Raw genomic sequence first — 27,105 nt, 5'->3', positions numbered from 1 at the left:
GTGACCGGAAAAAATTATATTCGACACCTAGCACTGGTTCAGGGGGCGAGAGCTGTCGCACGGTCGATGGAAATGGAGATGTTTTGAACAAACTATGGAAACTTCCAACAGTTGCTGTCGGCTGCCTCAGTCACCTATATCACGTGCCGTCTTCATCAGCACACATGCTTATGATCGACCCATCATGGTCGGCATTTGTGGTGCTGTAACATGTCAAAATACGTATTTCAAGATACTATAAAGCGGCGGTATTAGAGTCTTACAACCTACGGTAGTCAGGATATGCATGATGACTTAGGACCACGGGCCAACGGGGTTTGTGGGTATATATAGAGTGGAGATCAGCTTTTTCGGAGAAGATTCACGATAGCCTGAAGCAACAAGAGTACACAATATAATGATATGCCCTACAATTCAATCGAGCTCGAGCCCGTCAACACACTCTTTAACTATAATCACAAATCAATCTCTTAACAATGGAATCACCCCGGACAAACGACACCCTTTCAGCGTCGGAAAGAAAGCGTATGCGAGATAGGAAGGCCCGAAAGGTTGCCAGAGAAAAACGGGATGCCCGAATCAAAGCTCTGGAGGATCGTGTGACTTACTGCGAGAGGCATCATGGAGCTGTCTGGGTGCAACATATAATGGCAGCAATGGAAAATCTGCAGCGCGAGAACCAAATGCTGCGCGAGCGCCAGGAACGTCTCCACGCCATATTCTCGTCGTGGGAACAGGATGAGACCACTCTTCAAGCTACGCGTTCCCACAACCAGGCAGCAAGCCAATAAGTATCATCATCGCTCAAGGTCTTCTCTTACCAAGGTGGTGACATGATGCCGATACGCATTGATCCTTCCGATGCCTCTACTGACCCTCTCTCTACCGAACAACCACTAAATATTGGCGTAATTAATAGAGATGGGATGCCCTCACAGGGATCACGCTCTTCTCATTCAAACCCAACCAGTCCTCTGTTCCCTTCGGAAACAGCGTCAGGGTCTATCCCCGCATGGTCTCTGACCCCGATTAATGAGTACGGTCACATATCTCCGCCTCTACCGGCAACATGCCTTTGGCTGGCACATCCAGACCAAATCGCCGCTTGTCCATCCCTACCCTCCCCGCTCGACTTGCTCCACGGTACAAGACGAAACTTCTTGGCTGACAAAATCAGCCAAGCCATCCGAGTGCGAGCCATCCGGGATCCGGAACGTTTGGCAAGCGGGTGGCTGATCTACGTCTTTAGCAAATGGCGAGCGACCCCAACTATGGCGGCCTTTCTGCACATCCCGCCGTTTCTGCGGCCTGTCCTACTGCAGATACAGCGCGGTCATCCCGCCGCAATAGACCTCTTTGTCTTTCCCCAAATACGAATCAATCTCATTAAGAGCTGGGATAAGTATGACTTTGTAATACAGAGGTAGTTAACTATATGTCATGTTGCCAGAAGGTACGGTGGCCCAGGGGCGAAGACATCCTAGAGCGCGACGGCCAAGACAATCTACATATCAGAAGGGAATTTCTTGATGTGTTTACGCGTGAGAGTGGGTGGGGCCTCACACCGGAATTCGTATTGCCAAGTATTGGCTGAAATGCATAATGGGGCTGATCTTTACTGGGCTGGGTTTGGCGCTGAATCATTGCTCCTTCTTTCGGTAAGTTTTGGTTGCCGAATGAGGGTGTATTGCATTTCAGGCACTCACCAGCGCGCACCACTGAGGTCAGTGGCAAGGACAATCCCTTGTGGATCTACACCGAGATATGCGAGGGGCAGATCTACACGCAATACGGGACTTTCAAGGATGTCGAGAACTCCGAGTGAAGTCGCCTGTATGTATTGTAAATATACGTCACACTATAGGGTGGCCATCCGTCTTGGCCTTGCATAATCCATCCGATGAATTGTTTAGAGCTAGTTCATATGGCGGAGTCTCAGACAATTCATCTGTGTTAGCAGAGGAGCAAAATGCCAGTGTATCACTTTATGTTTGTAGTGCAGGCATAACCACCTGCCGTGATCCGTGTTACGTGGATATTCATGCACAAAGTGTAGGAAACCATCCCTTGCATCTAAAATTGACTTGCTAACGCATTATGCAAATGGTATATAAGGCTCTCATTCTGACGATTGGAGTTGCTAGATAGCCACCCTTGTGTTGGAACTCAGCATAGTTCCAATACTAGCTTACGCACTATGTTGGGCGATCTTTTCGAAAGTGTATTGACCAATAATTCGGTCACACTCCTGATCACGGTAGCAGTGGCAGCAATTGCCCTACATTTATCTTCCCCAAAGTCGAACCTCCCACTAGTGAACGATAAGAAGCCGTGGGAATTCCGATACACAAAGGCGCGAAAACGCTTCTTGGCCAACGCACATAATCTTATCAAAGCAGGGCTCGCAAAGGTATGCATCTCGGCAACACGCATAACTAGCAACTGACGATGGCGCTTGGAATAGGCACCGGCTTTCCGGATTGTAACGGGGAATGGGAAGAGGGTTGTTCTAGACGCGAAATATGCTAATGAGCTCCGAAGTCACGATGATTTGAGCTTCGGCCTCCACACCGCGAATTATTTCCACGCCCATATAAGCGGGTTCCAGCCGTTCAAACAGGGTTCCAACGACGATGAGATCTATCAAAATGCCGTGCGGATGAAACTGACTCAGAGTCTTGGTGAGGAGCTCGATGTGGCTTGTACCGATATTGGTGTCTGATATTATGCAACAGGGAATCTCACACAGCCGCTCGTTGACGAAACACTAGTTGCACTTCAGACATATTGGACAGATGATACCAGTAAGTAGGCCACTCACCTCTACTGGTCGCCTCTTGTCGCACGGTATGAGATAGAAGGGCAAATGCTAATAAACTAGATTGGCACGCCATCCCTCTTAAGTCCAATATTCAGAAAGTCGTCGCCCAGTTGTCTTCAAGGATCTTCTTGGGCGATCAGATATGCCGCAACCCGAACTGGCTCCGCATAACAGTTGACTATACAGTCGACGCCTTTAAGGCGGCTGAGGAGTTACGGCTGTGGCCGAAGGCCTTCCGAGCAATCGTTGCCCTGTTCCTCCCATCGTGTCGAAAGATCCGAGCTGAATTACAGGAAGCGCAAGACATCATCAGACCAGTACTCGACGCCAGACGTAAAGACAAACAGGCTGCGTTATCGGCTGGAAAGGAACCGGAACGGTACAACGATGCCATGCAATGGTTGGAAGAATGCGCAAAGGGTCGCTCTTATGAACCTGCGTTTGGACAGTTGACATTCTCTGTTGCTGCCATCCATACAACCTCCGATATGCTGACTCAAGTACTCTATGATCTCTGTGGTCGTGATGCATTGATTCAGGCTCTACGTGAAGAAGTGATTACGGTAGTGCAGGAAGAAGGGTGGACGAAGCCAACTTTATACAAGTTGAAGCTTATGGATAGTGTGCTAAAAGAAATTCAGCGTCTTAAACCGATTAGCGTGGGTAAGTGGTAATCGATTTCTCTAAATCAGATTGACATAGCTGAAAGGAATCGTTAGTCTCTATGCAGCGGGTTGCCACGGCCGATCTCAGGTTGTCCGATGGTACTTTTATCCCTAAAGGCACGTTCTTGGCCGTGTCCAGCGACCGCATGTGGGACTCAGAAATATACCCTAACCCCCTTGAGTTCGATGGCTACCGGTTCCTGAAGCTACGCGAACTTCCTGGACACGAGACCTCTGCGCAAGTTGTGTCTCCATCACCGGAGCATATGGGCTTCGGGTTCGGCCGTCACGCTTGTTCGGGTCGGTTTTTCGCCATCAACGAGGTCAAAATTGCGCTGTGTCATAGCTTGTTGAAGTACGAATTCAAGTTGGCTGATGGGTCTGTGCCCCGCGCAACGAAGTTTGGTTTCTCATTCAAATCAGATCCGACGACGAAACTCATGATTAGACGGCGACAAGAGGAAACTGTTCTGTGATATAAGGTATCTCTAGGGCAAGGACCTCCCTTCTGATTGGTGTCAGAAATGTGCGGTTTCTTTAGCTTCATTATTATTTGGAGTGATGAAGATTCCCAAGGCTCATATTTCCTTCAATATGTATGTTGTTGTCTGTTCCCTACCATCGTTCATTGTTCCGGTTTACAGGCTGGACAAGGCCAGGTTAAAATATAGAGAGAAGTTGTAACTGTTCCCTCTAATGAAGTATTTGTATGTGGCTTTCAGACAGTGGGGGGTAGAGGTAATTGGTTCGTTTGGAGTGCGGTGATCTGCGCATAGTACATTCTACATTGTTACGTCAAATTAAATTCGAGGTTACATTAAGCTAGGTAGAGCGTTTCTGTGAGAGTAGATATATTTACAGAAGGAGGATCGATGGTGGGAACAAGGCCCAACAGTTACACGATCAAGATCAGATGGCGGCGGATGTTCTCGAGGGCTACTGTGACCTTATGCTACAGGCGCAAAGAAGCTAAACTTACCCGTTGGATCGTACTTCTTCTTCAAGGCCTGTAGACGGTCCTGGCGCCACTTCTCACTTCCATACCATTGTTGCGGTGATTCATCACCGTAGGCATAGTTGACGTACGCACGTACCTCTGGCCGCCCACTGGCCTTGTGGAGAACTTGGCGAAGCTCGTTGCCTAACTGGGCGGCCTTCTCATCAAGCTCCGGGCCAGCAGGCGCATAGGTGATGAGTGGGGCAGAGAGGATATTCTCTCCTCGAAAAGCGAAGGCGCTGGACTTGCTGTCGATTGCTTTTACTCCCTGCATGGAATACCCTTCGAACATAAATATTGAGTTGTTGAATGCCGAGCTTCCACGGATCGCGTTTGCGAAGATCTCATATGCCTTTTTTTGAGCGGGGACATTGTATTCTTCGAGATAGTTAGGGAACCGGGGGTTGACAAGGCCTGCCTTTTGGCATGGAGGTGCTGACAGGGAGATCCCGGTCCACTCAGCAAGATCGGTGTAGCTCCCTCCCTTTGGCTCTGTAGAGAGTGGACCAATATCGTGGAAAGGCTTTGTGTAAGCTGAATCGACAGTTTTTACACCCTCTTGAATGATGTAAAATAGAATCACAGGCTTTGACAGTTAGTTCGTTCTTGACAGGTCTTGGAGAATTGAGAGACTTACATTTTCAGGGTCAGCGTTCGGGTTATTCAACCAGTATGACCAATTGATAACGCCCTCCGGCTGGGTACCGTTCCTCAGGAGGTGGTCATTAGCGGTTTGATAGACAGCTTCCACTTTGTCACCACTGAAGGTAAGAGTCTCGATTGCCCAATCATAGTGAACGATATCATAGAGCTTCGTAGTCACGGAGGTTACGATCCCGAAGTTGTGGCCGGCACCATTCATCGCCCACCAGAGATCCGACTTTTTATCGAGCACTTTCAGGCTCCCATCTGCGAGTACAACGTTCATAGAAATAAACTGATCCGCCACGAGACCGTGGTGCCCCTGCAGCCACCCATGGCCTCCGCCAAGTGCAGGTCCTAGAAAGCTGACACATTCGCATGTACCGCTGACTATCTCCATGTCAGTATGCAGGAACCTTTCAGGTCGACTCGCTAGTGCCGACTCACCTGTCTGCTTTCCTGCTGCCCAGAGCTCATCAATCACCGCCTTAGACTTAGTTCCACCACCAATCTTTACTGTCTTTCCATCCTTGGCAATGTCGATGGTGTTCAGTTGATCCAGGAAGATTTCAATACCATGGTCCATCTTACCCAGAGTCGTAATTGCCCCATGGGCACCGTTGTACGCAAGGAAGGGTAAATCCTTTTCATTCGCGAATTTTACCTAAGGCGCTCGGGTTAGCATTCCAACTCTTGCAGACGTACAGTATGCCATGTTCAACCTGACGGCTTTGCATGCCCATGTTGGGAGAGAGAGGGGAACGAAAAAAGAAATATACCGTTTCGACGACATCGTTTTCTGTGCCCGGCACTACTACGATATTCACTTTAGGAGCCTCTAAGACAGACCACCTGGTTGATGCCACTTCGAACTCTTCTGAGCCTGGGAAATAAACTTTGGCAGCCGGTGAAAGCTTGATTCCCAGGTCCTTGACATCATTTGATCGTGGACAGAGACCTCGAATCCAATGGTTAGCTATAGGCAGGTTCTCACAGGCCGAGGCGATCGCCCATGCAGCCAAAGCCGCGACCACTTCCATTTTGAGTCGAAGCATTGTGAGAAGAAAAGTCGCAGAATGTTACAGACCCTGGAGAAGAGAGACTAAAATCGCCACGATGCAAGGCTGCTTCCTGCCGGCGCAAAAATGGTTCTGATCAGCCGAGGTGACCAGTCAGAATATGCTCAGTCAGATTTGCATCCCTGCCTGTTCCACGAGAATGCGGGTGACGTTCTGTTATTTATTTTTCTGCATGGAGTCCATTTTATTAGTTTCCTAATCTACGTTCATTACCCACTGTCTCAAGCTAATGCAGTATTTGTGCCCTAGCATGTGGGAGACCTGAGACGAATCTTGGCGAATGCTACCTCATTTTTTCTAGCCTTGCGAAGATCCACAAAAGCGTTGTAGCACGTTCTACAACCCCTGCCTAGGCCAGACTTCTGACCAACTGTTGACCGTGGTACCCTTAATTAGCACGTTGAATCCCCTTATCCAGATCCGCTGATTCCTCCGATGCGGGTCTTGGTCGGGCATTTGGCCACAACAATAGGACTACATGTTCACTAATCGGGCCCCTCGGAAGCCCGGTAACCTAAACAGATGAGGTGCAGATAACATGGTTTACGCCTAAATCTCTCTGAAACGGACCCTTGATTATCTAACCAGCTCACCTAACGTTGTGGTTACTCATGCAGCAATCGCAAAATTGGTTTTTGTCTTATAAGGCTCCATAGATGTGGTTCTGCCCTCCTAGGGCTCTACCATCCATACCCAGCGATATCCCAACCCTATGGTGGGGAAAAGGCGAAACCTTGTGTAGCATACAAAAACAATAAAAGTGACCGATTGCTCTCTATCTAACGCTCTAGCTGTCGCTTCTTCCGAAAATGCCCTTCTAAACCTTTTGTCCAAGGATGTCCTCCCGTACCGCGTTTGACGTAGTCACAAGGGCCGCTGAAGAAGAGGCCGCACAGGCAGCATTTCACAAGTCTGCAATTGAATCTTGGACACTCTATTCAATTGGAGTTGCCGCGACTATACTCAGGACATACGCCCGAGGAAACGCCGTGGGCTTGAGGAATCTGCGAGCCGATGATTACCTTGTCTGGGTTGGGATTGTTCGTGTCCCCGATAGATCACGACCACCTACTACCCTACTAACGTGGACCCTTGAAGTTGTTTTACACCGCGCAGACAGCTCTTGCATACAGCGTGGGCAATGTTGCCCATGGCCTAGCCAATAATGGTATGACAGATGCCCAGCGCGCAGGACTGTCTCTCGATGATCCCGAATACCGATATAGGTGCGTCTGATTGTCATCAATAGTGAAAAATTATGTCCGTCCCGACTAAGGCTTTTCCATCATATAGGGTTATCGGATCCAAGATACAGGTCGCAGGGTGGACTACATACTCGGCGTTGATCTGGTCGCTCAAGCTCTCCATGCTGGCATTTTACGTTCGACTGACGGTATAGCTTCCGACGAGCAACCTCTTCAGAATGGCACCTGACAATCAATAGGATGGTCTTGGCCGGCGTTATCGAGTCCCAGTGTATGTTGGCTTCGCCCTCGTCATCGGCACTTTTATAGCGAGCATTGTAACAATCTTCGCGGCATGCCGACCACTTCACAAATATTGGCAGATCAACCCGGACCCTGGCAGGAAGTGCTTCGTCTTCTCTAGATCTTCGGGATTACACTAACACTCTCTCTTTAGATATCTGCCAAGCGGCTATCTCCAAGCCAATAGTCTGGGTGTCCTTCGCAGCAAACATCAGCACCGATCTTTACTTAATTACGATCCCAATCCCAGTACTATGGAGCACTAAGTTGAAACTGGTGAAGAAGATTGCTTCTACAATTGTACTCAGTGCCGGCGTGTTCGTTCTAGTCTGCGCCACCCTGAAGAGTGTCTTCGTTCTCGTAGTATGTGATCCTCACATGCTCGTTCGCACACAGGTCCCCATGCCTCTACTCACACATTGATTTATAGGACCCCCTCCACGGCGCAGAACTAAGCGGCGCATGGGGTACACGAGAGACATTCGTCGCAGTGATAACAACCAATCTACCCATGATATTCCACTTGTTCAAATCCTGGCTCGGGCGCGTTTACGGCAGTGCATTCAACTCAAACCCGACAAACAAATATCCCAGTGATTTCCAGACTATTGGTGGTGGGGGTGGTGACTCCCGGAGTCGGAATCGTCGGAAGCCCTCTAGTGGGTACCCTACAGCGGGGACCCTCACATTGACCGAGAGTGAGGAACGAATGGTGGGCGACGTCAAGATGCAGAACCTGAAGACATACCCTGCGTCTCCAACCGGGACTGTCGCAAGTAGTATCCTGGTCTCGAATCGGATTGAGGTGACCCACGAGGACAGAAGCCGTCGGAATAGCGAGCTGGATCCGGACCGGTTGCATGAGACCTGGTAGCCCTGGTGTGGTAGGTTCAATTAAGCGGGACCTATGGTACCATGGTTTACCTTGGGTCATTGATTTCTTTGCTTCTAGCTTGGAAATTCGATAAATCAGCAGAGGCAAGATCTACAAGGAAAACGAGGAACCCTCAGGCCCTGGACTAAATGGGCCAGGCAGCTGGCTGCCTAACTGCCCAATCTCACATGCTATATAATTATAATTTTTACACGTGTGGTTCATTGATTTCATTTTTTCTTCCGTCCCATTAAAATGTTTATCCCGGCCTCTGAGTGTACCTAATCCCCGTTGAAGATATCTATCTCATAGTGTAGATCCTATGGCATTACCCTTTCACGTGCATGTCGAAAAAAAAGCTTCTTTGTAGGTCCACCAAGAAACAATTGAGTGAGGGAAATATTTAGCCCGAGATGCTATTTCCTAGAAAAGATGATCCCAGTTTACCGGCTAGTTCGCCTGTAATGACGGAATTAGATAGTCTCCGACTAGGTGACAGCATTTCAAGGACTAACTACCAGAAAAGGAAATAGTAGCGCCTTCGTTACAAATGAAGTCTATATGAAGTGAAGGGCTAGAGTGAGAATCTGCTAACAAAAACCCAACGATTGATCTAGTCACAACTGACCCAAAGTATTGGGTGGGCCATGTGTCAAGGGATCGACAGTCACCAACGCTTGTATCATTGCCAATGTCTTAGATATAAATGATCCCTGTTAACAGACTAGCATTCGTCATTCCGTAATATCTTCGTTACCCTATGTCAGAACCTATTCCTTGGTCACAGTCGTTGATATAGCTGTAGGATAGGATAGCTTAGATTGACCAAATGCTGTAGCGACACCGGAAACTAGTGGCTGGTGACATGCACCATTGCTCCATGTCTAATATCTATAGCCAGACTCCTCTTAATATGCAATAAGTTCTAGTTCTACGTTATCCTGAGGCACGGTTGCCGGAATTAAGGGACCAAAGGTAAAATACTTATCACTGGATTAACGTTCGGGCGTGGGGGTACCTAAGCAGTACAAGATAACCGTTGGCTTGAATATGGTCAGATATGCTTTGACCTAAGCTCTAGTCGTTGTAGAGTTGCATCGCTCGTCCCAAAAATTGGTCTCGACCCACTTTGGTCGGAACTCTATATATAGCCTCGGCCGATGTAGGGCTCATTACTATGTAATGTTTCTTAACCTAGGTTAGTATTTAGCTCATAGTCGGCATAACATTTTAATAGCTCATAATAATTTATTTTATAAATAATTGTGCATTCTGGAGGCCAGCGGTCCGATAGTAAGCTTCCCGAGTAGTTACAAAGCGGCGAGCACGCGAAGTCCAAACTAATGGTTACGAAACAATTCGCAGATGCTGATCTTGCTCTATTGTTGGACTATTGGGAAGTTGATTAATTTTATCATTGTTAAAAATTCTACAGGATATGGCATAAGGTGGACAGATGATGCCGCCTACAGCTATCGAGGGAAAACAAAACTTAGAGCAGGCCATGAATAACCAATCGATGAACAAGCTTTCGACTTGTGATACGCCACTTAAACACATCGTACCGGTACATAAAAGAAGCCATATTCTCTCTGGTAAGGCAAGGCTATTTGTTCGGCGAAAGGTGACAATCTGGCCCCGAGCAAATCAAAAGCGGATCCATGTTGCTCTTAATGGCCATCAAGGGGCACTCTAGACATAGGAAGTCTTGGAAAAGCAGTATGACATTGCGAGCAAGTCTAAGTAAAAAGGCATGCATCAGACATAGAATGAGGGCACGTTTAAAGCAAGGGAAACACAAAAACCAGCACAGTTCAAAGATAGGGAAGAGATATAATGTTTGTACTTAGTGATAGTGGTCTAAGTGAACATCTTTCAGAAATAGAATTTTAGGATGGCATTAACAAGCATAATCCTGCTTATTATATAAAGCTGTGAATCATGAAGTGCACCCAGGCGTTCTTCAGATAGAGGCGAAGTGGACTGTTATGGTACATACAAATGTGAGCCGCCGTGGGCCAAAAAAAATGGCATGTCAGTTTCTCAAGAAATTGTTTCACTGGCCACGAGTCTGGCCCTAGGGACCTTTGTACGTACCGAACCGTATATGGCTCCAACGAAGATTGAAACCGAGCACTTAACAAGCTTAACCAATGTTTCTACTAGACCCTGAGATACGAGGACGATCATGAACCAGCCGAGATAGTATGGAACGGAACAATAATGTTATTGTCGACGATGAAGAACAGCTAGAAGGAAAATATCCTGTAAAAGTCCTGCGGCTATCGAAGGACTGGATAAATAAGCACCTAAGCCATTCTCATCATAGTAAACCACGGTCAAGATTCTACTTAATGATCCATATTCAAACCCTTCATTGTATCCTGGCGAGTCCAGAACCTTCAATTAAAATAAAGCCTTGGCTCATAGAAAAGGTGGCTATGTGACGCTGCTTGACCGTCATTTTCCTAAGGTAGAGATAAAGGATGAGCCTTATTCTGGTTCTTGGCTGGCCAACTTAGCTGACTGTATGGCGGTTGTGATGTCCTTGATGAGGCTTGCCGTAAATGAGGTGGATAATGTGCGAAGAGATCTTGTCCCGGTCCGCTTTCGTTCTTCCGAGGAGTAATCTGCTTGTGCAGAATGCTATGTTGTCAGAATCCTTTGGAGCAACCTTTACAAAGATGTAATTCGTACCATCGCTGCTCAACCCATGCATAGGAACCCCATGGTATATGGTCTCTTGTCATCCTTGCGGTAGTACCATGCCATATACAGATAGAACATTAGTTGAGCCTCCGAATCTAGGCGCAGCTGCTTGTGCTGGACACAGAAATGCACCAGGTTAGGTGTTTCATCCTTGATTGGGCCCGGTTGACCGTGGAGTACGGGGCGTCCAGTGAGATATAGATTACAAATACCGTCTAGCCTTGGCACTTCCTCGAAGAGTGAAAGTTCTACCTCGCTATCCCACACGAATGGGACATCTGGTATTTTCAATGGAAGTGTAACTTTGTCTGTCGACATTGGATGTGTCTGTCCGGTTGACTCGATATGGCGCGTCGCGTACATCAGCATAGCTGTCACCATAAATGGTGCAATCTCAACGCCGCTTTTTAAAAGTGCGGTATATATGCTCTTTAGTAACGAAGGTTGTCAGTGACCGTTCAGGAATCTCACAGGCAAGAACAGGCTCTCGTTTCCAGCATACCAACAGCCATCTGGCGCGAGCAATTGCTCTACATCCTCTTGAATGCTAAGTTGTTCATTAGGATAGGGGACTGAGAGAATTTTTCGGAGAAAAAGGTGCGATACACCCTCCGCGGTTATCTGTGAGTGAAATATTAGACTTGCTCTATCGCAATAGGGGAAGTATGGCCCGAGAGAGGGTTGAAAAATGATATCCAGGCTTTGGTTCAGGTACATCGACGAGGGTGATGGACTTGATAATACTTGCCTGTGACGTGGTTTGCTTTTGCCCACGAATTTTATAGTGGCGAATATTTGCGGTTTTCAGAATATACCAGTATTTTGCAGCTGCGTCGGCTGAGATCTTCATGGTCAACATATTTTCTCCACAAGAGTGTGCTGTCAGAACATTCTGGTTCTCCAGCAGCTTACCGTCCTTGTACAGCTGACCAATGTCAAATTCTCCCCATGAGGATCACTTCGATAACTGGTTAGTAACGTCCTGAGCCGTTGTTTCGTTGGGTATAATCTGTATAACAAGTGCCAAGTTGTACGTTAGCATGGCCAAGGATATCACTGTAGGATTGGCTTGCCGTGACCTTGAACCTTCTTATGGTTGTATTTGACTATCGAAGTCTCTTTCGTCTCGGCCATGATACCCTAACTCTGAACAAGTGGCATATTAAGTCCTTTGTGATCAGACTCGCTCATATTGCTGGGTTGTACGAGGTCAGCTTTTTGTTGAGTAAGAAGGATGAAGCGAGAAGACGGTGTAGGTAGGGAACAACACCGGCGGTAACGATGTAAATAGATTCAGATCAAGGCAACACTCGCGTGACGCAGCGAGTTAGAAGGCTATCTGGTAGAGCTTAAACCGGCCAAACGAGTATGTAGTTGCGTGGTCGAAAGACTCATGCTCCGCCCAGTAGGAATGCTTCCTAGCATCAGTGAAGCTACGAACTCTGCTCCCACCGAGTTCATAGTGAAGCAAATTTGGGGAAGATTAGATACCCACCGGCAAACCATTCACTCACTATCCACTGTTGACTTTTATGGGCGCTGCCAGTTCACATCGGCGAATGCCGTCCACCGAGATTCCCGCCAGTCCTGACCTAAGTTTCAGATACGCCCTGTAATATATAAAAGTCTCTTATGTGAGGTAAAAGATCCGTAGTTACATTGTGAAGACGTGTGTTAAAGATCAAAATCGATTTCCGTCTGGCGATTGTAGGGCACGTAGTATCAGCTGCGTGTAGACGGAGATATGGAGTATTTCTCTATGCTTTTCAGAACACTGATAGCAAGTATTCGTGCCACTAGTAGAACCTTGATAGGGACAGTACAGTAAGAACCAAAGTACTCCCGAAGACGATACTGAGTCTGGTAGCCCTGAGCCGAGTCAAGTGACTGACATTCGGATGACGTCATGGGTTTCGAAAGTCATGTATATCGACAGGGTTTGACCTAATTTCTTCCCTCCTCCTTAAGACTACAACACTATAGATCCACTGTTCAGTGTCATTGCCACTGAAATTTTACATTCTCACCTTCCAAGTCCAAGATGCCATCTTCAACATCCCCACACCCTGACCAAAGGGGCGTCGAGCCACATCCTGAGCCACCAAAGAACGTGAATGGCGAGGTAGACTATGTACCTCACCCTGAAAGATCCATCTCCATTTCGCCCACTCGGGCTGCAATCCAGAAAAGCATTATTGCTCTTTACGGCGGCAGTGCCTCGGAAGACGACATGAAGGTCTATGCCGAACAGGCAATCTACGACGATCCTTTCAGTTATTGCGACACGCGGTATGGGTTGAAACCTGGACTCATAGGCAGCATACACTGATGGAACATAGGTACAAAATAGCCGGCCAATGGTATGGTATCCCGAAACTGTTTGCCAAGTCTGAGACACTGGCTACAGAAGTCACGGCGTCGACAGAGCATGAGCTTGTGTGGAAGCAGCGACAGAAGTATACTTTTTCTGGGGTTCATGCTTCTAAAATTGCAGACAGTCTTATCAGCCTCAGGCTTGAAGGCAAGGAACCTAATGAGAAAGTTGTGTATCACAAAGATATGTGGAATTCCAAGGACTATTCCCATGAAGGGCTCGGTATGCTCATCAAGAAGCTGAACGGGTAATAAAGTCAATTTTGTTTTTGTCTCACGTTCTATTTCGAGATTGAAGACGCTGACCGCAGACAGGGACAAGTTGACAAACATCACCAAGCCGCCTGAATCAATCTAAATGTCGCATCCTGCAAATATATGTGGATGTACCAAGATCGGCGCAGGCCCACGGACGGGACACAAGGTTTGGGCAGCGAGGAACCCAGATGGAAGACAACGCGATGGCCTTGTACTAAAGAAAGACGCCAATCGTGGTTGTAAAGCTGCATGAGTCTCTCAATTTATAATAAAAAAGTGTTACTATAACCGTTGAGGGCCGAATAAATTTCTCGGATCCTATCCTGACTGTTTCGCACTTCCGGAAGCACTTTATCCGTACTCACTAATGATAACGTTTTACTCGGTGCGCGAGACGAGCGATCCGCTAGAGCAGAACTTACTAGACAGAATCAGGATAGCAATCCAGCGTTGAAGGATCACCACGGCAGATCCTTTCAGCCAGTTTGGCACACGCCAAGTAGCAAATGACGGGACATATGGTTACGGTGGACTAAATCTAGCTAACGGTCAACCAAGAATCTTTACCAACTTTACCAACAGCATATTGTTGATAGGAAATCCGCATCTTTAACTAGTTTGCTTCCAAAAATAATCACCACGTTAGATAACTCAATCCTGCAGTATTTTAAAGCTTTAAATTTAAAGAATCTATTCTATCTTCGGGTACCATGTCACCTAGATTTAGATACTACTATACTAACTTTAGGCACCATAACTACGAAGATTAGGGCCTACCCTACCACCACCACCACCACCACTACTACTACTACTACTACTACTACTACTACTACTACTACTACTACTACTACTACTACTACTACTGATTAATAATAGGATTTTACTATAGAATAGTAATTTATAAGACTCTACTAGGCCACGACTATACCATAAAAACTTAAGATTATAAGTACGTGGCGGTCGTGGCTATGTAAAACGCCAAGCTTCCTGTAAAGCATCGTCTGTTGACATTAAGTTAGAATTAGTCCGTCATATATGGCTCACCATCGCATCAGTCTTTTCGAACGCCAAGGCTATTATTAATCTATATCTAAGTATCCAAACCATGTCAGTACTTGCCCAGTCTTCACCTTCAATAGCGATTTGCAATGTTTCACCGACCGATGTCAGCTCATGATGAACAAATCTCAGCAGCCACCCAGTGACCAATTGATACAGAATAGCCCCTGGTGTCGGGTTTCTGGCGGCACACAGCGCTGGCCTGGGGAATCTGGTGTGGGGATATACGGAATAGTCAACCGAAGCCATGGTAATGGAAGCAGGATAGAACTTGTGGGCCGTCGATCTCGAATACACGTGGAAACAGCCGCTGGGATGCAGGAGAGGGATCATTAACACAGATGTAATATTGCTCCAGCAGTTCTCTTGGGAGGGGAAGTATAAGTAGCATCGTGCCACTCACTATGTGGTTACCTTGCTTCCAACCCATTATCTTTTTTCGCTGTTCATCCGTCATGAAGTTCGCCACTACTTTGCTCCCCCTCTTGGCCGGTGCATCGGCCTTTTGCATCCACAGTCCTGTCATGCGCCGTGCGGCAGGTGGTCTGGATGATGCCAACAAGTTCAACTACACTGGGCTTGGAGGCCCCTTGAACTGGTATGGCCTTGACGAGGCTAACGAGGCCTGCGCCAAGGGTAAACACCAGTCGCCCATTGTCATTGACAGCGCTGCCATCGACTATGCTGCATCGGGCTCCCTCAAGCTCGACCTACCCCTGGCCGACGGCTCCAAGTTGGAGAACCTGGGCTTCGGTCTCCAGGTTACCTTGACCAATGGCTCACTGACAGCCAACAGCAAGACCTACACTCTGGCTCAGTTCCACTTCCATACCCCCAGTGAGCACCACGTCAACGAGGAACACTTCCCGATGGAAGTCCACTTTGTCTTCCAGACCGCCGGTAAGCCCCATTTCTTCCTGTATTCTCAAATGAATAACCACTGACCATTCCCCCCTAGCCAAGGAAACTGCCGTCGTCGGCTTCTTCTTTCAGCTCTCTGAGGTCGGCGACTCGGTTCCCCTCTTCGACTCTGTTTTCGCTCCCATCGATAATATCCCCGATGCCGGCACTTCCACTACGACTGGCCAATTGGACTTCGGGGGCCTTCTGGATCACTTCAACCGTCACGGAGTCTACCAGTACACCGGTTCCCTTACCACCCCTCCTTGCACTGAGGAGGTTATGTGGAACCTCAGCACCGAGCCTCTCCCTCTCACCGTGCAGGGTTACAACAAGGTCAAGAAGATCATCAAGTACAACGCGCGCTATACTCAGAATGCTCTGGGGCAAGACAATCTCCTGGAGGTTGCCGCCCAGAAATTGAACTCAATTCGGTAATGGACGACGAAAAGAGTGGGGATAGGACGTATATATAGAGTGAGTGATGGTGTTTGTGTTCAGTTAGACGTGGGCTTATAGTGACACATCCAATGATCATATGCTATTGAATCATAATTATATACTCCGTCATAATGTGATGATCCCAAATCTCGAACCTAGTAGAGCGTAATAATACGAGTCCCGGGTCCCTAGGGAATTCATATTGCAGGTTAATCCTTCTGCATTGAGACGGGACACCCTCGGGGTCATAATGAAGCCTACTTAATGAGCGTTTGTCCCGGGCTTGGACAATCTGTTTCCATGAATCACTGCCAATGGCAACCTAGCAGAAGTCACCATGGGTAAGGAACCGTTATTAAAAACCCGCTCGAGCACAATCCCAACAGCACTACAAACGGAGGAAAGGCATATCCAATAAAAGTGAGCAACTGTTTGAGGAAGGCTACGCAGCACCACATCTAATTGTGGCTGGATCAGGAGGGCAACAGTGGGGTAGTGGTCCCATTTGCTGGGGGATCAGGATTTAGTGGCTTTGAGTTAGGGTAGGTCTGAGGCAGTCGGAGGCTCGGAGCTGATATTATATAACCCCGGAGTAAAGAGCTCCGGAGAGTTCCGATTGTCTCAGAGATTTAACTGTATCAGGAATACGGAGTATAGTTAATTCTTTTCAAAAAGGTGACATGTATAACCTATCTCACGGTCAAAGAAATCACATGATCCTTTCTGAGGTATCCTGACTCCAGAGGCTCAGAGCTGCTCCGCCTGACACTAAATCCTGACACTGTAGGAGCTAGCACCCCAATGGGGTAGATGAAGATTTGAATCTCTGGCTGGGTCTGATTTTGGCCTTGAATTCTCGGGAAATATATTTTCCACTTCCCGAGCTCCGGCCACAGTGACGAAGATGTAGGGATAATCCTGAAGCCCTCAATGGATATCTAGAAAGGGATCCGTATAGCTAGAAAAGCCTAATCTTTATAGTTAAAGTAGATAACAGGTAGAGGCTTGATTCGTCTAACCCTAAGGAGCTAGTTTCTTTTGCAACTACACACTAAGCCAATTTAGTCATCTATCGCTCAGGGCTGCCAAGATCAAGACTGAGAGACTTGCCAGTCTTTTTTTTTTTTTTTTTTTTTTTCAAATAATGACGCTCAAACTGTGTCAGTATTTCTTATTTTGATATAGAAGACGTGTACATGCTGATCGAATGTCCAGACATCTGCCTCCAACTTGATTTATGCCCTCTGTCCTAGACGTAACTACCAAGGTAACTAAATATATATATCCGGCATGTGCAAATTGAAGGTAGAATTGCTCAATGATCGAGAGTATCCCGGGTTTACTACAGTATACCCTATGTGCTGAGATGTTTTTCGACTAAGTGCTCATTTATATGGTGAGATATAGCTATTTGTGTGCTCGAACTTCAGGCGCTCGTACACACTTGGTTGCTGATTGGTTTCTATTTGTTCTAGGCATAACATAGGGACATATCTTTTTCCAAGTCCCTGGTCTCGGGGAGAAGATTGCAAAGTGAGAGTCCACTAGTAGTAGCCGCAAAAAAGTATATAGACTGCTACAATTGTTTTATACGTTATTTTAGTCGTGGAACATAGGTTGACGCGACCGGTAAGGTTATCTCCAACTTTACAAGTTCCCACTCGCCAAGGTCATATTCGGTATGACATTGTGTCCTTGCAGTTAGTAACTACGCGTCATCGATGGTCAGCACGGCCTAGTTCTTCGCATACATCGTCAAGTGGTAGTATTGGGAGTTTTGCCCAGGCTCGACAGCCCTGAGGGCAGATTTTCTCGCAGCGGTCAGCCCGTGGAATGGTAGACAGCCCAAAGAATCCGACAATGCCCATCGACGTGTTGAGAGAGTGGTATGCGCCGGTTTAACTCGTATCTCATTCAATGGCGCAAATGCAAACGAACGTAATCGGGCCATAGAAGCTGGATTATAAAAGACCTTTATGCTAGGATTTGATGTAAAGATCCTCGGTGCAGCTCAATGCTGTGGATTTCGGGAAAAAGCAAGTCAGGGTAGTGGAATTTTGGCAGGGTGGACGACTGCGCGACGATGGAGGCAGTACAAGAGCAGAAGCTGGCCGCGTCAGCTGATGTCTATCGCATTACAACGTGTCTTCGGCATTCGGCCCTAGCTAACCATGCATCTATAACAACGCTATCTCGAGCGTTCTCTTTGGAAATTAGTAGGACTTGCGTCGGAGAGATTATGACTTTTGCGATCGCATTGGCAGGGCTGGTTAGACAAAGCAGACTCACACGATGCATACCTCCCGTTTGCGATCGGGTTTGAGGATACTTTGGCCCAGCAACTTCTTCCCAGTGATAAGTTGAATCGGGAGTTGCTATTCTTCGCTCATGGCAATAAATGAGGCCGTGGTTTCGTCGTAATGGCTCTGGTGGAGGTCCAAATCGTCCGGACTCTGGGCATCTCAGCAACACTTCCGGTTTCACGTAGAAATTGCGATGATCAATGATCGCACACGAAGTCTTCAGCGAATGCGCGACTATGCACAATGCCGCGAATAATACCACGGAGACAATTGCGACAGATACCATTCACCTGGTCGTAGTCAATTCAACAAGGCACTGAAACCCTCGACAATTGGCAGCAGCCGAGCGCGGAGGCGAGGCTTGCGACCGTCATCATGACCATATTACCGAAGATGACACCTTGTGGGAAATGCTCGCCTTTGTTGTCGACCGCGTGGAGAAAGATTCTATTGTCCCGCATTCTGTAGAAGGTGTCGTTTCGTCGTGTCGCGTTGGAGTAAAATTGGGGATTTCCCCGCGTCGACAAGAATCTGGGAAAAAATTCCCGGGAGCAGAAGGTAAAAGATGCCGCTGGGGGGAAAGAAAAGGTCCCACTCTCATCTTACGTTTGGCGCCGGGCGATCAGGTCATGGTGGGTCGTGGATCGGGCTGGTCAATGTTACCCTATGGGATTGATTCATAATCTTCTGAAGAATAAGTCGAAGGTACGGGGTAATCGATGTCTGGATTAGTGCGGAGTGAAATAAATGCTTGCGTTGGACTCCAAAAACCGAGTGACTTCCTCTGGCGATACCTCGGATAACGCTCGGCGACTAAGATTTGCGTCGAATCAGTGTAAGGCCTATACCCTCACTATACTGGTCAGCGACAGTCCTCAAACGGATGCATAGCTAGCCACAGTATACTAGTCGCAGGGCATTCTTGAGGTACAGACCGGAAGGTATGTTGAGTTTGAGACTGGAAGTTGTACATCAGAACTCGAGGTGTGCGTGTGGATGATTCTCTGCCGCGCTATATTTATTGTAATATTTATAGTATTTATAACAATCAGCCGTTCTTTGGCTTCGCTGTCGTAATCTTCCTGAATACGTGTAGGTTTATGGCGGCGTACGCCGGGTGTTAATTGCTAGAAGATGGGCCACCATGAGCCAGTAGGACTCAGTATTGGTACTGTTGGTCAAGATCCTGGAAGAACGTCTATGAAACATCACCTAGAGGCCAATGAGAGGTCTTAGGCGGCCATTGGTTGGATAGTATTTCCCAAATCGGGGCAGGAATTGAGCGAACGTGGATCCTCTTGGCGGTTTCCTGGATCCGTAACGTCAATGTGCCGTAACCAATGCAACGAGACTTCTGTTGGAATGGGTTCAAGTCAATTCTAGGGGTCTTAGAGTGATCGAACATAAGCTGTTTGACTACGGGATTAATTACTTGTATAAGGGGGTAAATCCATATGATGCTCAGGCGAAACACCGCATTTCATGCACTAAGTGGAGACAGATGCAGGTGCGGAGACACGTTGGAAGAGGATTCAAGCCGTTTCCCCTCATGAGGGGAAGCTGGAATGAACCGCCTCCGCAAGAAGTTTGTTACTCCTCCAAAGATGGTGCTGTCTAGACCTCCGTGTAGAGTGCGGTCTGATCTCATGATATCCGAGATATGTCCGTCTATCCCAAAACCCCTCCCTCCCTTCCCCTCGTGGCTCTTCCTTTAAATATTACAGAAGTCCTCACAGATCCCAGGACTTTTTCTCCATAATCCAGTCATTCAATTACTTCTCTAATAATACCCCCAATCCAAAAGCATCTCTTCAAAATGACTTTTGCTCGCTCCATCACTCGTGCGGCCTTGAAGGCTAGCCCTCTCAGCCGGGCTTCCCGGACTTTCTCCAGCTCATCGAGCGCCCAGAGCAAGGTTCTTATGGTCCTCTACGAGGTTCGTCTTACATTCACCAGCCATCATCATGGTGGCAGTATGGCGCTGCTGTCAATTCCCTTCCTAGCACGCTAACATTGCCTTTCCTTCTAGGGCAAGGAACACGCCAAGCAACAACCTCGTCTTCTCGGTACCGTTGAGAATGAGCTCGGCATCCGCAAGTGGCTCGAAGACCAGGGCCACACCCTGGTGACCACCTCCGACAAGGAAGGCCCCAACTCCACGTTTGAGAAGGAGCTTGTCGATGCCGAAGTTATCATTACCACTCCGTACGTCACTTGCCCCGTTCCGACCGAGACTGAGCCAATTGACCCACCACAGCTTCCACCCCGGTTATCTCACTGCCGAGCGCCTTGCCAAGGCCAAGAACTTGAAGCTTGCCGTTACCGCCGGTATTGGCTCCGACCACGTCGATCTGAATGCCGCCAACAAGACCAACGGTGGTATCACTGTGGCTGAGGTTACCGGCTCCAACGTCGTATCTGTCGCCGAGCATGTTCTGATGACTATCCTGACCCTGGTTCGCAACTTCGTCCCCGCCCATGACCAGATCCGCAATGGCGAGTGGGATGTTGCTGCTGTTGCCAAGAACGAATTCGACTTGGAGAACAAGGTGGTGGGAACCGTCGGTGTTGGCCGTATTGGCGAGCGTGTCCTTCGCCGTTTGAAGCCCTTCGACTGCAAGGAGCTTCTCTACTACGACTACCAGGGACTGAGCGCTGAGACCGAGAAGGAAATCGGCTGCCGCCGTGTTGAGGACCTTGCCGACATGGTTTCCCAGTGTGACATTGTCACTATTAACTGCCCCCTCCACGAAAGCACCAAGGGTCTCTTCAACAAGGAGCTCATTGCTAAGATGAAGCCTGGTGAGTTCCCTTCATCCCTTCAACCTCCTTCCTCTTTTTACTAACAACTTCACCCAGGCTCTTGGCTCGTGAACACCGCTCGTGGCGCCATTGTTGTCAAGGAAGATGTCGCCGAGGCCCTCAAGTCTGGCCACCTCCGCGGATATGGTGGAGATGTCTGGTTCCCTCAGCCAGCTCCCAAGGACCACCCTCTCCGCTACGCTGAGCACCCATGGGGTGGCGGTAACGCCATGGTCCCTCACATGTCTGGTACTTCCATCGATGCTCAGGTCCGCTATGCCGAGGGTACGAAGAGCATTTTGGACAGCTTTTTCTCCGGCCGTGAGGACTACCGCCCTCAGGACCTGATCGTCCACAAGGGTCAATACGCCACCAAGGCCTATGGTCAGCGCAAGTAAATTCTCTTGACATAACATCGTCCACCTTTTAGCGTGTTTGTGATTTTGTATCCAGGTGTTTATTTTTCTTCTTGGAGTTCTTTCCTATTTTTGCATCTTACCGGGCATAAATGGTTTATGGTATGGCCGTGAAAAAGGACAAAACTAGAATTAGCAAAATATGATTCCAAATATCTTATCATTCATGTTCAAGTTAATCAGATATAAAACTGCCGAACTTGCGGGTTACCAGATGAGCCAAGTAAATCACAGAAAATCGAAGTACTCTTTCAGGCGACAGTAATGGACCAATCACACGCCATTATTGAATTGAACATAGGACCCATGGTACGGGGTAGCTGTCAAACTGCTAGTAGGAAATGTCAAATGATAGGCCTCAGGAATCAATATCCACAGGATTCAAGAGCGCTAACAATCTATATAATACCTGCCATAGCTTCCATAACAAACCTTGTGCAGACAGATATTAAAAGAAGTTCAGATGTAAACAAGTTGTGTCTATTGAAGTGACCCTAGTCAATATCAACTATGGGACACTTTGGTCCCGTTCAATCACAAAGGTGTTCCATTCTCCGCGGCATTCCATGAGTCCTTATGACTTCTGACCCGGGGCCGCCGGCTTTTGGATTTTATGGATCGTGAGCCATGCGGGCTAGCGTTTCCTTTCTAACCAACTAGCTTAAATATCCTTGCACAGGATGAATTGGATAGGATCATAGCTCCACAGAACCACCGCATACCTCCCTAAAGCAGCAATGCCCAAACTAAAGTAACCGAATCATGGTCAAGGCCCCTATTAGCCCGGAGCATATTTACACTCCGGCTGTGGATCGCGGGGTTTGCTGTGGGGAAGTGCTGTTTCAATAGCCCAAAGGGAGTTCAAGGAAGGCATGTGGACCAGGATGGCCCAGAACTTGAGAAGCATTTCGCACGCCACGGATTATGTCGGCATCGCTCGATTGGAATCTATTTCTTAGGCATGAATCATGAAATGCCTTGTTACTTGCGGGACTCACTGAGGGTAAAGTAACCCGTCGATAGGACTCGTTGGAGATGTACAGAGCACGTCTACCATGTAAGGCGCTCATATGTAATCATGTACATTTTATTATCCATTGATTAGGTCTGCTTGGGTATAGAGTGGACATAGCTATGTGAACCCATGTGTGATAGGTAACTGTGGGTGGAATATCATCTTATCTAGCTTTCAGACATCGCTTCCATTTGTTTATTTAAGTCTCCTCATCAGCCATTGGCTTTTCCGAGGGTGAGACCAATGCTATTGCGAAGAGCTCAAACACACCTACACAAAGTTTTAGTTGAATCCAATAAGAACTGTAGGTATGCTCTTCCTTGGCAAAAGTAAATACTCAGCCGGTAGCATCACACAGCAGGTCTGTAGCCTATATCCTACTTTGTCTTATATAGGAGAAATGAAGACGAGGTATTTCTCACTCAACAAATGACTATCCCTTCGGTCATCCTATTTCCTTTTTCTTCCCTATCCCCCTTGCTCTATATCACTACGTGAAATAAAGAGTTGAACTCGGACGAGACGGGCAAACGGCTTGTCAGTCCCAGGTGTCTCCGCTTGAGGCAAATTTGTCGGTGCAATGTCTGGAAAGGACTGCCGATTGGCAACATGCACGGAAATTACTTACATTTTGAGTTTTGCAGCCATGTCAGTGCATCATACTACTATTATAGTCCCTTGATCATGGGCCGTACATTGGGAAAAGATCCTAGTTATTACGTCACGAATGAAGCTGCGACATACAAGCATCAGACCGTTGACAGCCATAGGACGGACCATGTAATCTCAAACAATACGCTACGACATTACTATTAGCATCCTAAGCATCAAGTACAATGGGTTCTATCATTCCATTTCTCACGGAGGGTCAACTACGGTTTTTTCTCCTCTCTAATCGAGTAATCCAGTGGATCAGTTCGGTCATTGTCCTTGGAATCACATCCTATTTCATCAAAACAGGCCCTCGCGGGCTAACAATCGTTTACCTAGAGGTTGTTGTACGTATGGCTTCGACACATCAATAACTATGCCCTACTTACATAGCATTTAGGCTGTGGTCTCCGTGGTAGTGTTCCTAACGGCATTTGTGTCTCCATTCCTAAGCACACCAGTGAAGACTTTGTGCTTTTCGTTGATGTGATATTCTCATATCTGTAGGTGCCCTTTTCGTATGCTCAAGACCATGAAGTATTAACGAAATATCTTAGATGGCTGGCAGGGTTCATCTTTGCTGCTGTTGATTACAACCAGAACAACTGCCATGCAAATGCCCCGCCGGGCGTTGTATGCTCAGTGAAGTGGGCCAACGAAGCTTTCATCTTTTTAACCTTGTATGTATAGAGCAACTCCACCCCTGGAGCATAAGCCCTCTGTCTAATTGTTAATGCCAGCATCTTTACCTTTTTTGCGCTGTTCCTGGAGACAGTTGCCCTTTGGCTTTCCCGCCGGAGCCAAAATAGCCCAAGTCCACATCAGGAGAAACAGGACCCAAGGTCTTCTGTACACAGTGGCACCCGACTGCAGAGTGAAAATACCGTCGAGTCCACTGCTAGTCCTACTCAAGTAGTCTGAAGTCTGTGCCATGCTAACTTCAAATACTAGGCATCGGTACACCACAGGGGCTTCAAGGTGCTATAGGAATATCAACTTTGCTTCTGTTGTCATAGTCGTTCTATTATCCTTCCTGTTTTCGTTTTCACGTTACGTATATATCTATCTGCCTTGGGGACAATCCACCTATGCTGCACCAGCTACCATTAAAAGTTCGTACATAGCAGGAGGCACACAGGGGAAGGTTTTCGTTGATCAATGTACTGTATATATGACCTATCTAGTCTATCTATTTAAAGTAATAACTGCCCTGGTTGTACCCTGGCTGCACGATTCAGAACTGAACTGTCCTCATCGAGCTTCGGAACTTAGTATTCAATAGATATATTAAGCCCGTATACATATTGTGCTTGCATTGCATGCCTATATGATCCCTTTCTCGAACAAGAATGGATCCGAGAGGGTACAATGTGACGGAATTGAGCGAGCTATGGGTAAGATTTGCCATTATATCTCTTGTATGGATGCTCCACATTCGAAGATTTGCGTTCCACTAGCGAAGCTTTGCGCAGCTACCACCTTTCTAGCGGAGGACATAGCTTGTTACACTTTTGGGTAATACTATGGCCCAATCATGCCTTGGATAACTCCCCCTTGTTCCGAAGCTCTCATTGATTTTGACTTTCGGGTACGTCAGAGCACAACCTAGAGAAATGGTCCACAAGGCAAGCGAGCAACGCCAGCAACCTCTTACTAAGCATATACACAGGCAATAAGTTCTTAGAGCGGTTATTAGGATATACTGTCAGACATATGGATGCGCTGTCTCCGCATATATTGTCAAATTTTTAAGTTTCATCCAGGGTTTTTTGAAGGCTTGGCAGAGGACAAAAGCTACAATCTTGGTACGTCAGCCCAGCCAAAAGTCTGTGGCACTGCACCCGTTCTGCTGCAGAGTCTAAATGGAAGTTGAGGATTAAAATGCCACATCTCACTTTCAGTTCAAATCCTTCGCTATAGTGAAACTCTAGGAACTGCAACGGTACCGAAGTTATATAACTACCATACTTAAACTTATCGTCTTTCCAAGATATGACGAAAAAAGCAGCGGTAACCCGTTACAAGGGCTCCGATGATCCGGAGCAAGGTACGTTCTGCTCTCTATAAAGCCCCAACGAAGCTAAACCATCTATATAATGTTTCTGCCCTCCTAGAACCTGCGAAATCTGTTTCGAAGACATGAAACGGAGCTCCAGATTCCGCCGCCTGCCATGCAAGCATATTTTCCACAAACCATGCATTGACTTGTGGGTGCGTTCGTGCGGCACCACTTGCCCTCTGTGTCGTCAGACATTCGAACTAAACCATGCGGTTGTCGTAACACGGTTCGATAATCTACGATTTGATGACAAGAGAAACCTCAAACTAAGGAGACCCTGGGTGTTGATCGGCTTTTGTTGGAGGAAGTGGCGTGCCAGGTTTTGAGCTTTCTGGGAACTTTGTTCGCATGGTCTAGGCATTCGGATTGGTTGCGAAGACGTTTTATTCCTTCAGCTTTCGATAACCCCAAGTACCTCATTGCGAAACTTACTGACCATCACCCAATTATTCGGTTTTGGTTACATGTCAATAAACTTGGAAGATATAGCAGTCCTGTACAGATATTAAAACACCAGGGAGTTCCAAGCACGTTTCTAAGATTGTAGTAAACCATGTTGCATGCTACTCTCTCCGGACTGACTGGATAGCGAGACAGAGTGAGGATGGCGGATATTAACATATGCTGCATAGATTATGCATACTTGTGCCCTAATGCGCTTATTGGCGTGATATGTTCCAAGCAATGGCGGTCATGTACACGTGTGCCTCCTAACATGTTTCATATGTTGATTATCCCTATTAACTACCGTAGGAATTATAACAGTTGCCTTGGGTGTTCTCAGGACGGATATATCTGTCCCAAGCTCCGGCAATTTCTTTGTGTATTACATGCCCAGACCAGTTCCCAAAAAGCTACCAGAAGTCGTTGGAATTTGTACCATCCTCGCACGATGGTTACCAGGGCTCTATGGAATCTACATGTCGATGGTAAGCATAGTAAAGTAGACAGTGTACCTATGCCGCGATATTAACACCGACCGTAGGAAAATGGTATCGCTCGTTCCGCCGTCCACGGTGTCGTATAACCTCTCCAGACACACCTGCTACATTGAAAGTGATCAGAAATATAATTTCAGCTATAACTATGAATAACTGGGAGCCAATACCATTTCCTACCCCTCTTCATATCCACCTGGACTGTGTATACAACATTGATAAGGATTTGGGAATATTAACAATTACTCAATGGAGTGGACCCGACGGTGTCCTATCACGCCTGGTTAGACAGGAAAAATTGGCTGAAATTCAAGATCCCTCGCTCATCACAATTGAGGCTGTTCTTCAGAATGCGGAGGACTTCCTCGAGCAACAGAGGACACAGCACGATCAAACTCAGTCGGCTGCAGCGCTCAAGATAGACATCGGAAGACCCACATCTTCGAATGAAATTCAGTTCCGGTTATTTACCGACTTTTGTTTTTCTATGGAAATTCTATTCTGATGACGTTGCATCTTGGGCGCGCGAGTGCCTCGATCGTGCCTCTGAGAGACTGGAGGGATCTACGGGGAATACCGCAAGAAGAAATCCAGATCGGAATATAAGGTCGCTATT

At 47.3% G+C, this 27,105-nt stretch overlaps 12 protein-coding genes across 12 annotated transcripts; 8 read left to right on the top strand and 4 right to left on the bottom strand.

Annotated features, from left to right (window-relative positions):
- Positions 1 to 476: 476 nt before the first annotated feature.
- F9C07_2205858 (uncharacterized protein) lies at positions 477 to 1,594 on the top strand (the record flags this gene model as incomplete). Its single annotated transcript, XM_071509617.1, has 4 exons — positions 477 to 762; positions 826 to 908; positions 939 to 1,423; positions 1,468 to 1,594. 4 exons carry the CDS (start codon positions 477 to 479, stop codon positions 1,592 to 1,594), a joined length of 981 nt encoding a protein of 326 aa, XP_071367335.1.
- Positions 1,595 to 2,197: 603 nt separating this feature from the next.
- On the top strand, positions 2,198 to 3,962 carry F9C07_12643 (putative cytochrome P450 monooxygenase; the record flags this gene model as incomplete). Its single annotated transcript, XM_041295373.2, has 5 exons — positions 2,198 to 2,410; positions 2,465 to 2,681; positions 2,736 to 2,804; positions 2,882 to 3,484; positions 3,541 to 3,962. 5 exons carry the CDS (start codon positions 2,198 to 2,200, stop codon positions 3,960 to 3,962), a joined length of 1,524 nt encoding a protein of 507 aa, XP_041151326.2.
- Positions 3,963 to 4,280: 318 nt separating this feature from the next.
- On the bottom strand, positions 4,281 to 6,375 carry F9C07_2287284 (FAD-dependent oxygenase). The gene is made up of 4 exons (XM_041295386.2): positions 5,905 to 6,375; positions 5,573 to 5,789; positions 5,121 to 5,515; positions 4,281 to 5,069 (listed from the first exon to the last, which is right to left on the bottom strand). Exons 1-4 carry the CDS (start codon positions 6,178 to 6,180, stop codon positions 4,434 to 4,436), a joined length of 1,524 nt encoding a protein of 507 aa, XP_041151327.1. The 5' UTR covers positions 6,181 to 6,375; the 3' UTR covers positions 4,281 to 4,433.
- A 13-nt stretch (positions 6,376 to 6,388) lies between these two features.
- Positions 6,389 to 8,916, top strand: F9C07_2287282 (uncharacterized protein). The gene is made up of 6 exons (XM_071510895.1): positions 6,389 to 7,244; positions 7,303 to 7,430; positions 7,498 to 7,597; positions 7,649 to 7,790; positions 7,846 to 8,054; positions 8,122 to 8,916. Exons 1-6 carry the CDS (start codon positions 7,041 to 7,043, stop codon positions 8,563 to 8,565), a joined length of 1,227 nt encoding a protein of 408 aa, XP_071367334.1. The 5' UTR covers positions 6,389 to 7,040; the 3' UTR covers positions 8,566 to 8,916.
- Positions 8,917 to 12,866: 3,950 nt separating this feature from the next.
- Positions 12,867 to 13,182, bottom strand: F9C07_12639 (uncharacterized protein; the record flags this gene model as incomplete). Its single annotated transcript, XM_071507869.1, has 3 exons — positions 12,867 to 12,884; positions 12,933 to 13,000; positions 13,050 to 13,182. 3 exons carry the CDS (start codon positions 13,180 to 13,182, stop codon positions 12,867 to 12,869), a joined length of 219 nt encoding a protein of 72 aa, XP_071367333.1.
- A 70-nt stretch (positions 13,183 to 13,252) lies between these two features.
- Positions 13,253 to 14,507, top strand: F9C07_2287280 (uncharacterized protein). Its single transcript, XM_041295375.2, has 3 exons — positions 13,253 to 13,563; positions 13,614 to 13,895; positions 13,963 to 14,507. The coding sequence occupies exons 1-3, from the start codon at positions 13,316 to 13,318 to the stop codon at positions 14,003 to 14,005; spliced, it is 573 nt and encodes a 190-aa protein (XP_041151329.1). The 5' UTR covers positions 13,253 to 13,315; the 3' UTR covers positions 14,006 to 14,507.
- Positions 14,508 to 15,368: 861 nt separating this feature from the next.
- F9C07_12637 (putative carbonic anhydrase) lies at positions 15,369 to 16,302 on the top strand (the record flags this gene model as incomplete). Its single annotated transcript, XM_041295376.2, has 2 exons — positions 15,369 to 15,864; positions 15,923 to 16,302. The coding sequence occupies 2 exons, from the start codon at positions 15,369 to 15,371 to the stop codon at positions 16,300 to 16,302; spliced, it is 876 nt and encodes a 291-aa protein (XP_041151330.2).
- Positions 16,303 to 16,566: 264 nt separating this feature from the next.
- F9C07_12636 (uncharacterized protein) lies at positions 16,567 to 16,810 on the bottom strand (the record flags this gene model as incomplete). The annotated part of the gene is made up of 2 exons (XM_071507868.1): positions 16,567 to 16,693; positions 16,752 to 16,810. The coding sequence occupies 2 exons, from the start codon at positions 16,808 to 16,810 to the stop codon at positions 16,567 to 16,569; spliced, it is 186 nt and encodes a 61-aa protein (XP_071367332.1).
- A 1,534-nt stretch (positions 16,811 to 18,344) lies between these two features.
- On the bottom strand, positions 18,345 to 19,203 carry F9C07_1934092 (uncharacterized protein). The gene has a single exon (XM_071508504.1). It carries the CDS (start codon positions 18,892 to 18,894, stop codon positions 18,433 to 18,435), a length of 462 nt encoding a protein of 153 aa, XP_071367331.1. The 5' UTR covers positions 18,895 to 19,203; the 3' UTR covers positions 18,345 to 18,432.
- An 828-nt stretch (positions 19,204 to 20,031) lies between these two features.
- On the top strand, positions 20,032 to 23,025 carry F9C07_2287277 (glyoxylate/hydroxypyruvate reductase). Its single transcript, XM_041295393.2, has 4 exons — positions 20,032 to 20,544; positions 20,638 to 20,813; positions 20,866 to 21,410; positions 21,468 to 23,025. The coding sequence occupies exons 1-4, from the start codon at positions 20,425 to 20,427 to the stop codon at positions 21,806 to 21,808; spliced, it is 1,182 nt and encodes a 393-aa protein (XP_041151331.1). The 5' UTR covers positions 20,032 to 20,424; the 3' UTR covers positions 21,809 to 23,025.
- Positions 23,026 to 23,677: 652 nt separating this feature from the next.
- Positions 23,678 to 24,413, top strand: F9C07_2236864 (uncharacterized protein; the record flags this gene model as incomplete). Its single annotated transcript, XM_071510000.1, has 4 exons — positions 23,678 to 23,843; positions 23,893 to 23,995; positions 24,050 to 24,172; positions 24,233 to 24,413. 4 exons carry the CDS (start codon positions 23,678 to 23,680, stop codon positions 24,411 to 24,413), a joined length of 573 nt encoding a protein of 190 aa, XP_071367330.1.
- A 613-nt stretch (positions 24,414 to 25,026) lies between these two features.
- On the top strand, positions 25,027 to 27,049 carry F9C07_2263888 (uncharacterized protein; the record flags this gene model as incomplete). Its single annotated transcript, XM_071510173.1, has 6 exons — positions 25,027 to 25,080; positions 25,246 to 25,297; positions 25,483 to 25,539; positions 26,305 to 26,480; positions 26,537 to 26,567; positions 26,588 to 27,049. 6 exons carry the CDS (start codon positions 25,027 to 25,029, stop codon positions 26,992 to 26,994), a joined length of 777 nt encoding a protein of 258 aa, XP_071367329.1. The 3' UTR covers positions 26,995 to 27,049.
- Between the last annotated feature and the right edge of the window lie 56 nt (positions 27,050 to 27,105).

Source organism: Aspergillus flavus, chromosome 8 (assembly GCF_009017415.1).
Source record: "Aspergillus flavus chromosome 8, complete sequence".
In the NCBI taxonomy this organism is placed as follows: domain Eukaryota; kingdom Fungi; phylum Ascomycota; class Eurotiomycetes; order Eurotiales; family Aspergillaceae; genus Aspergillus; species Aspergillus flavus.
Note: the sequence above shows the minus strand (reverse complement) of the source record. Positions and strands in the feature narration are given on the sequence as shown.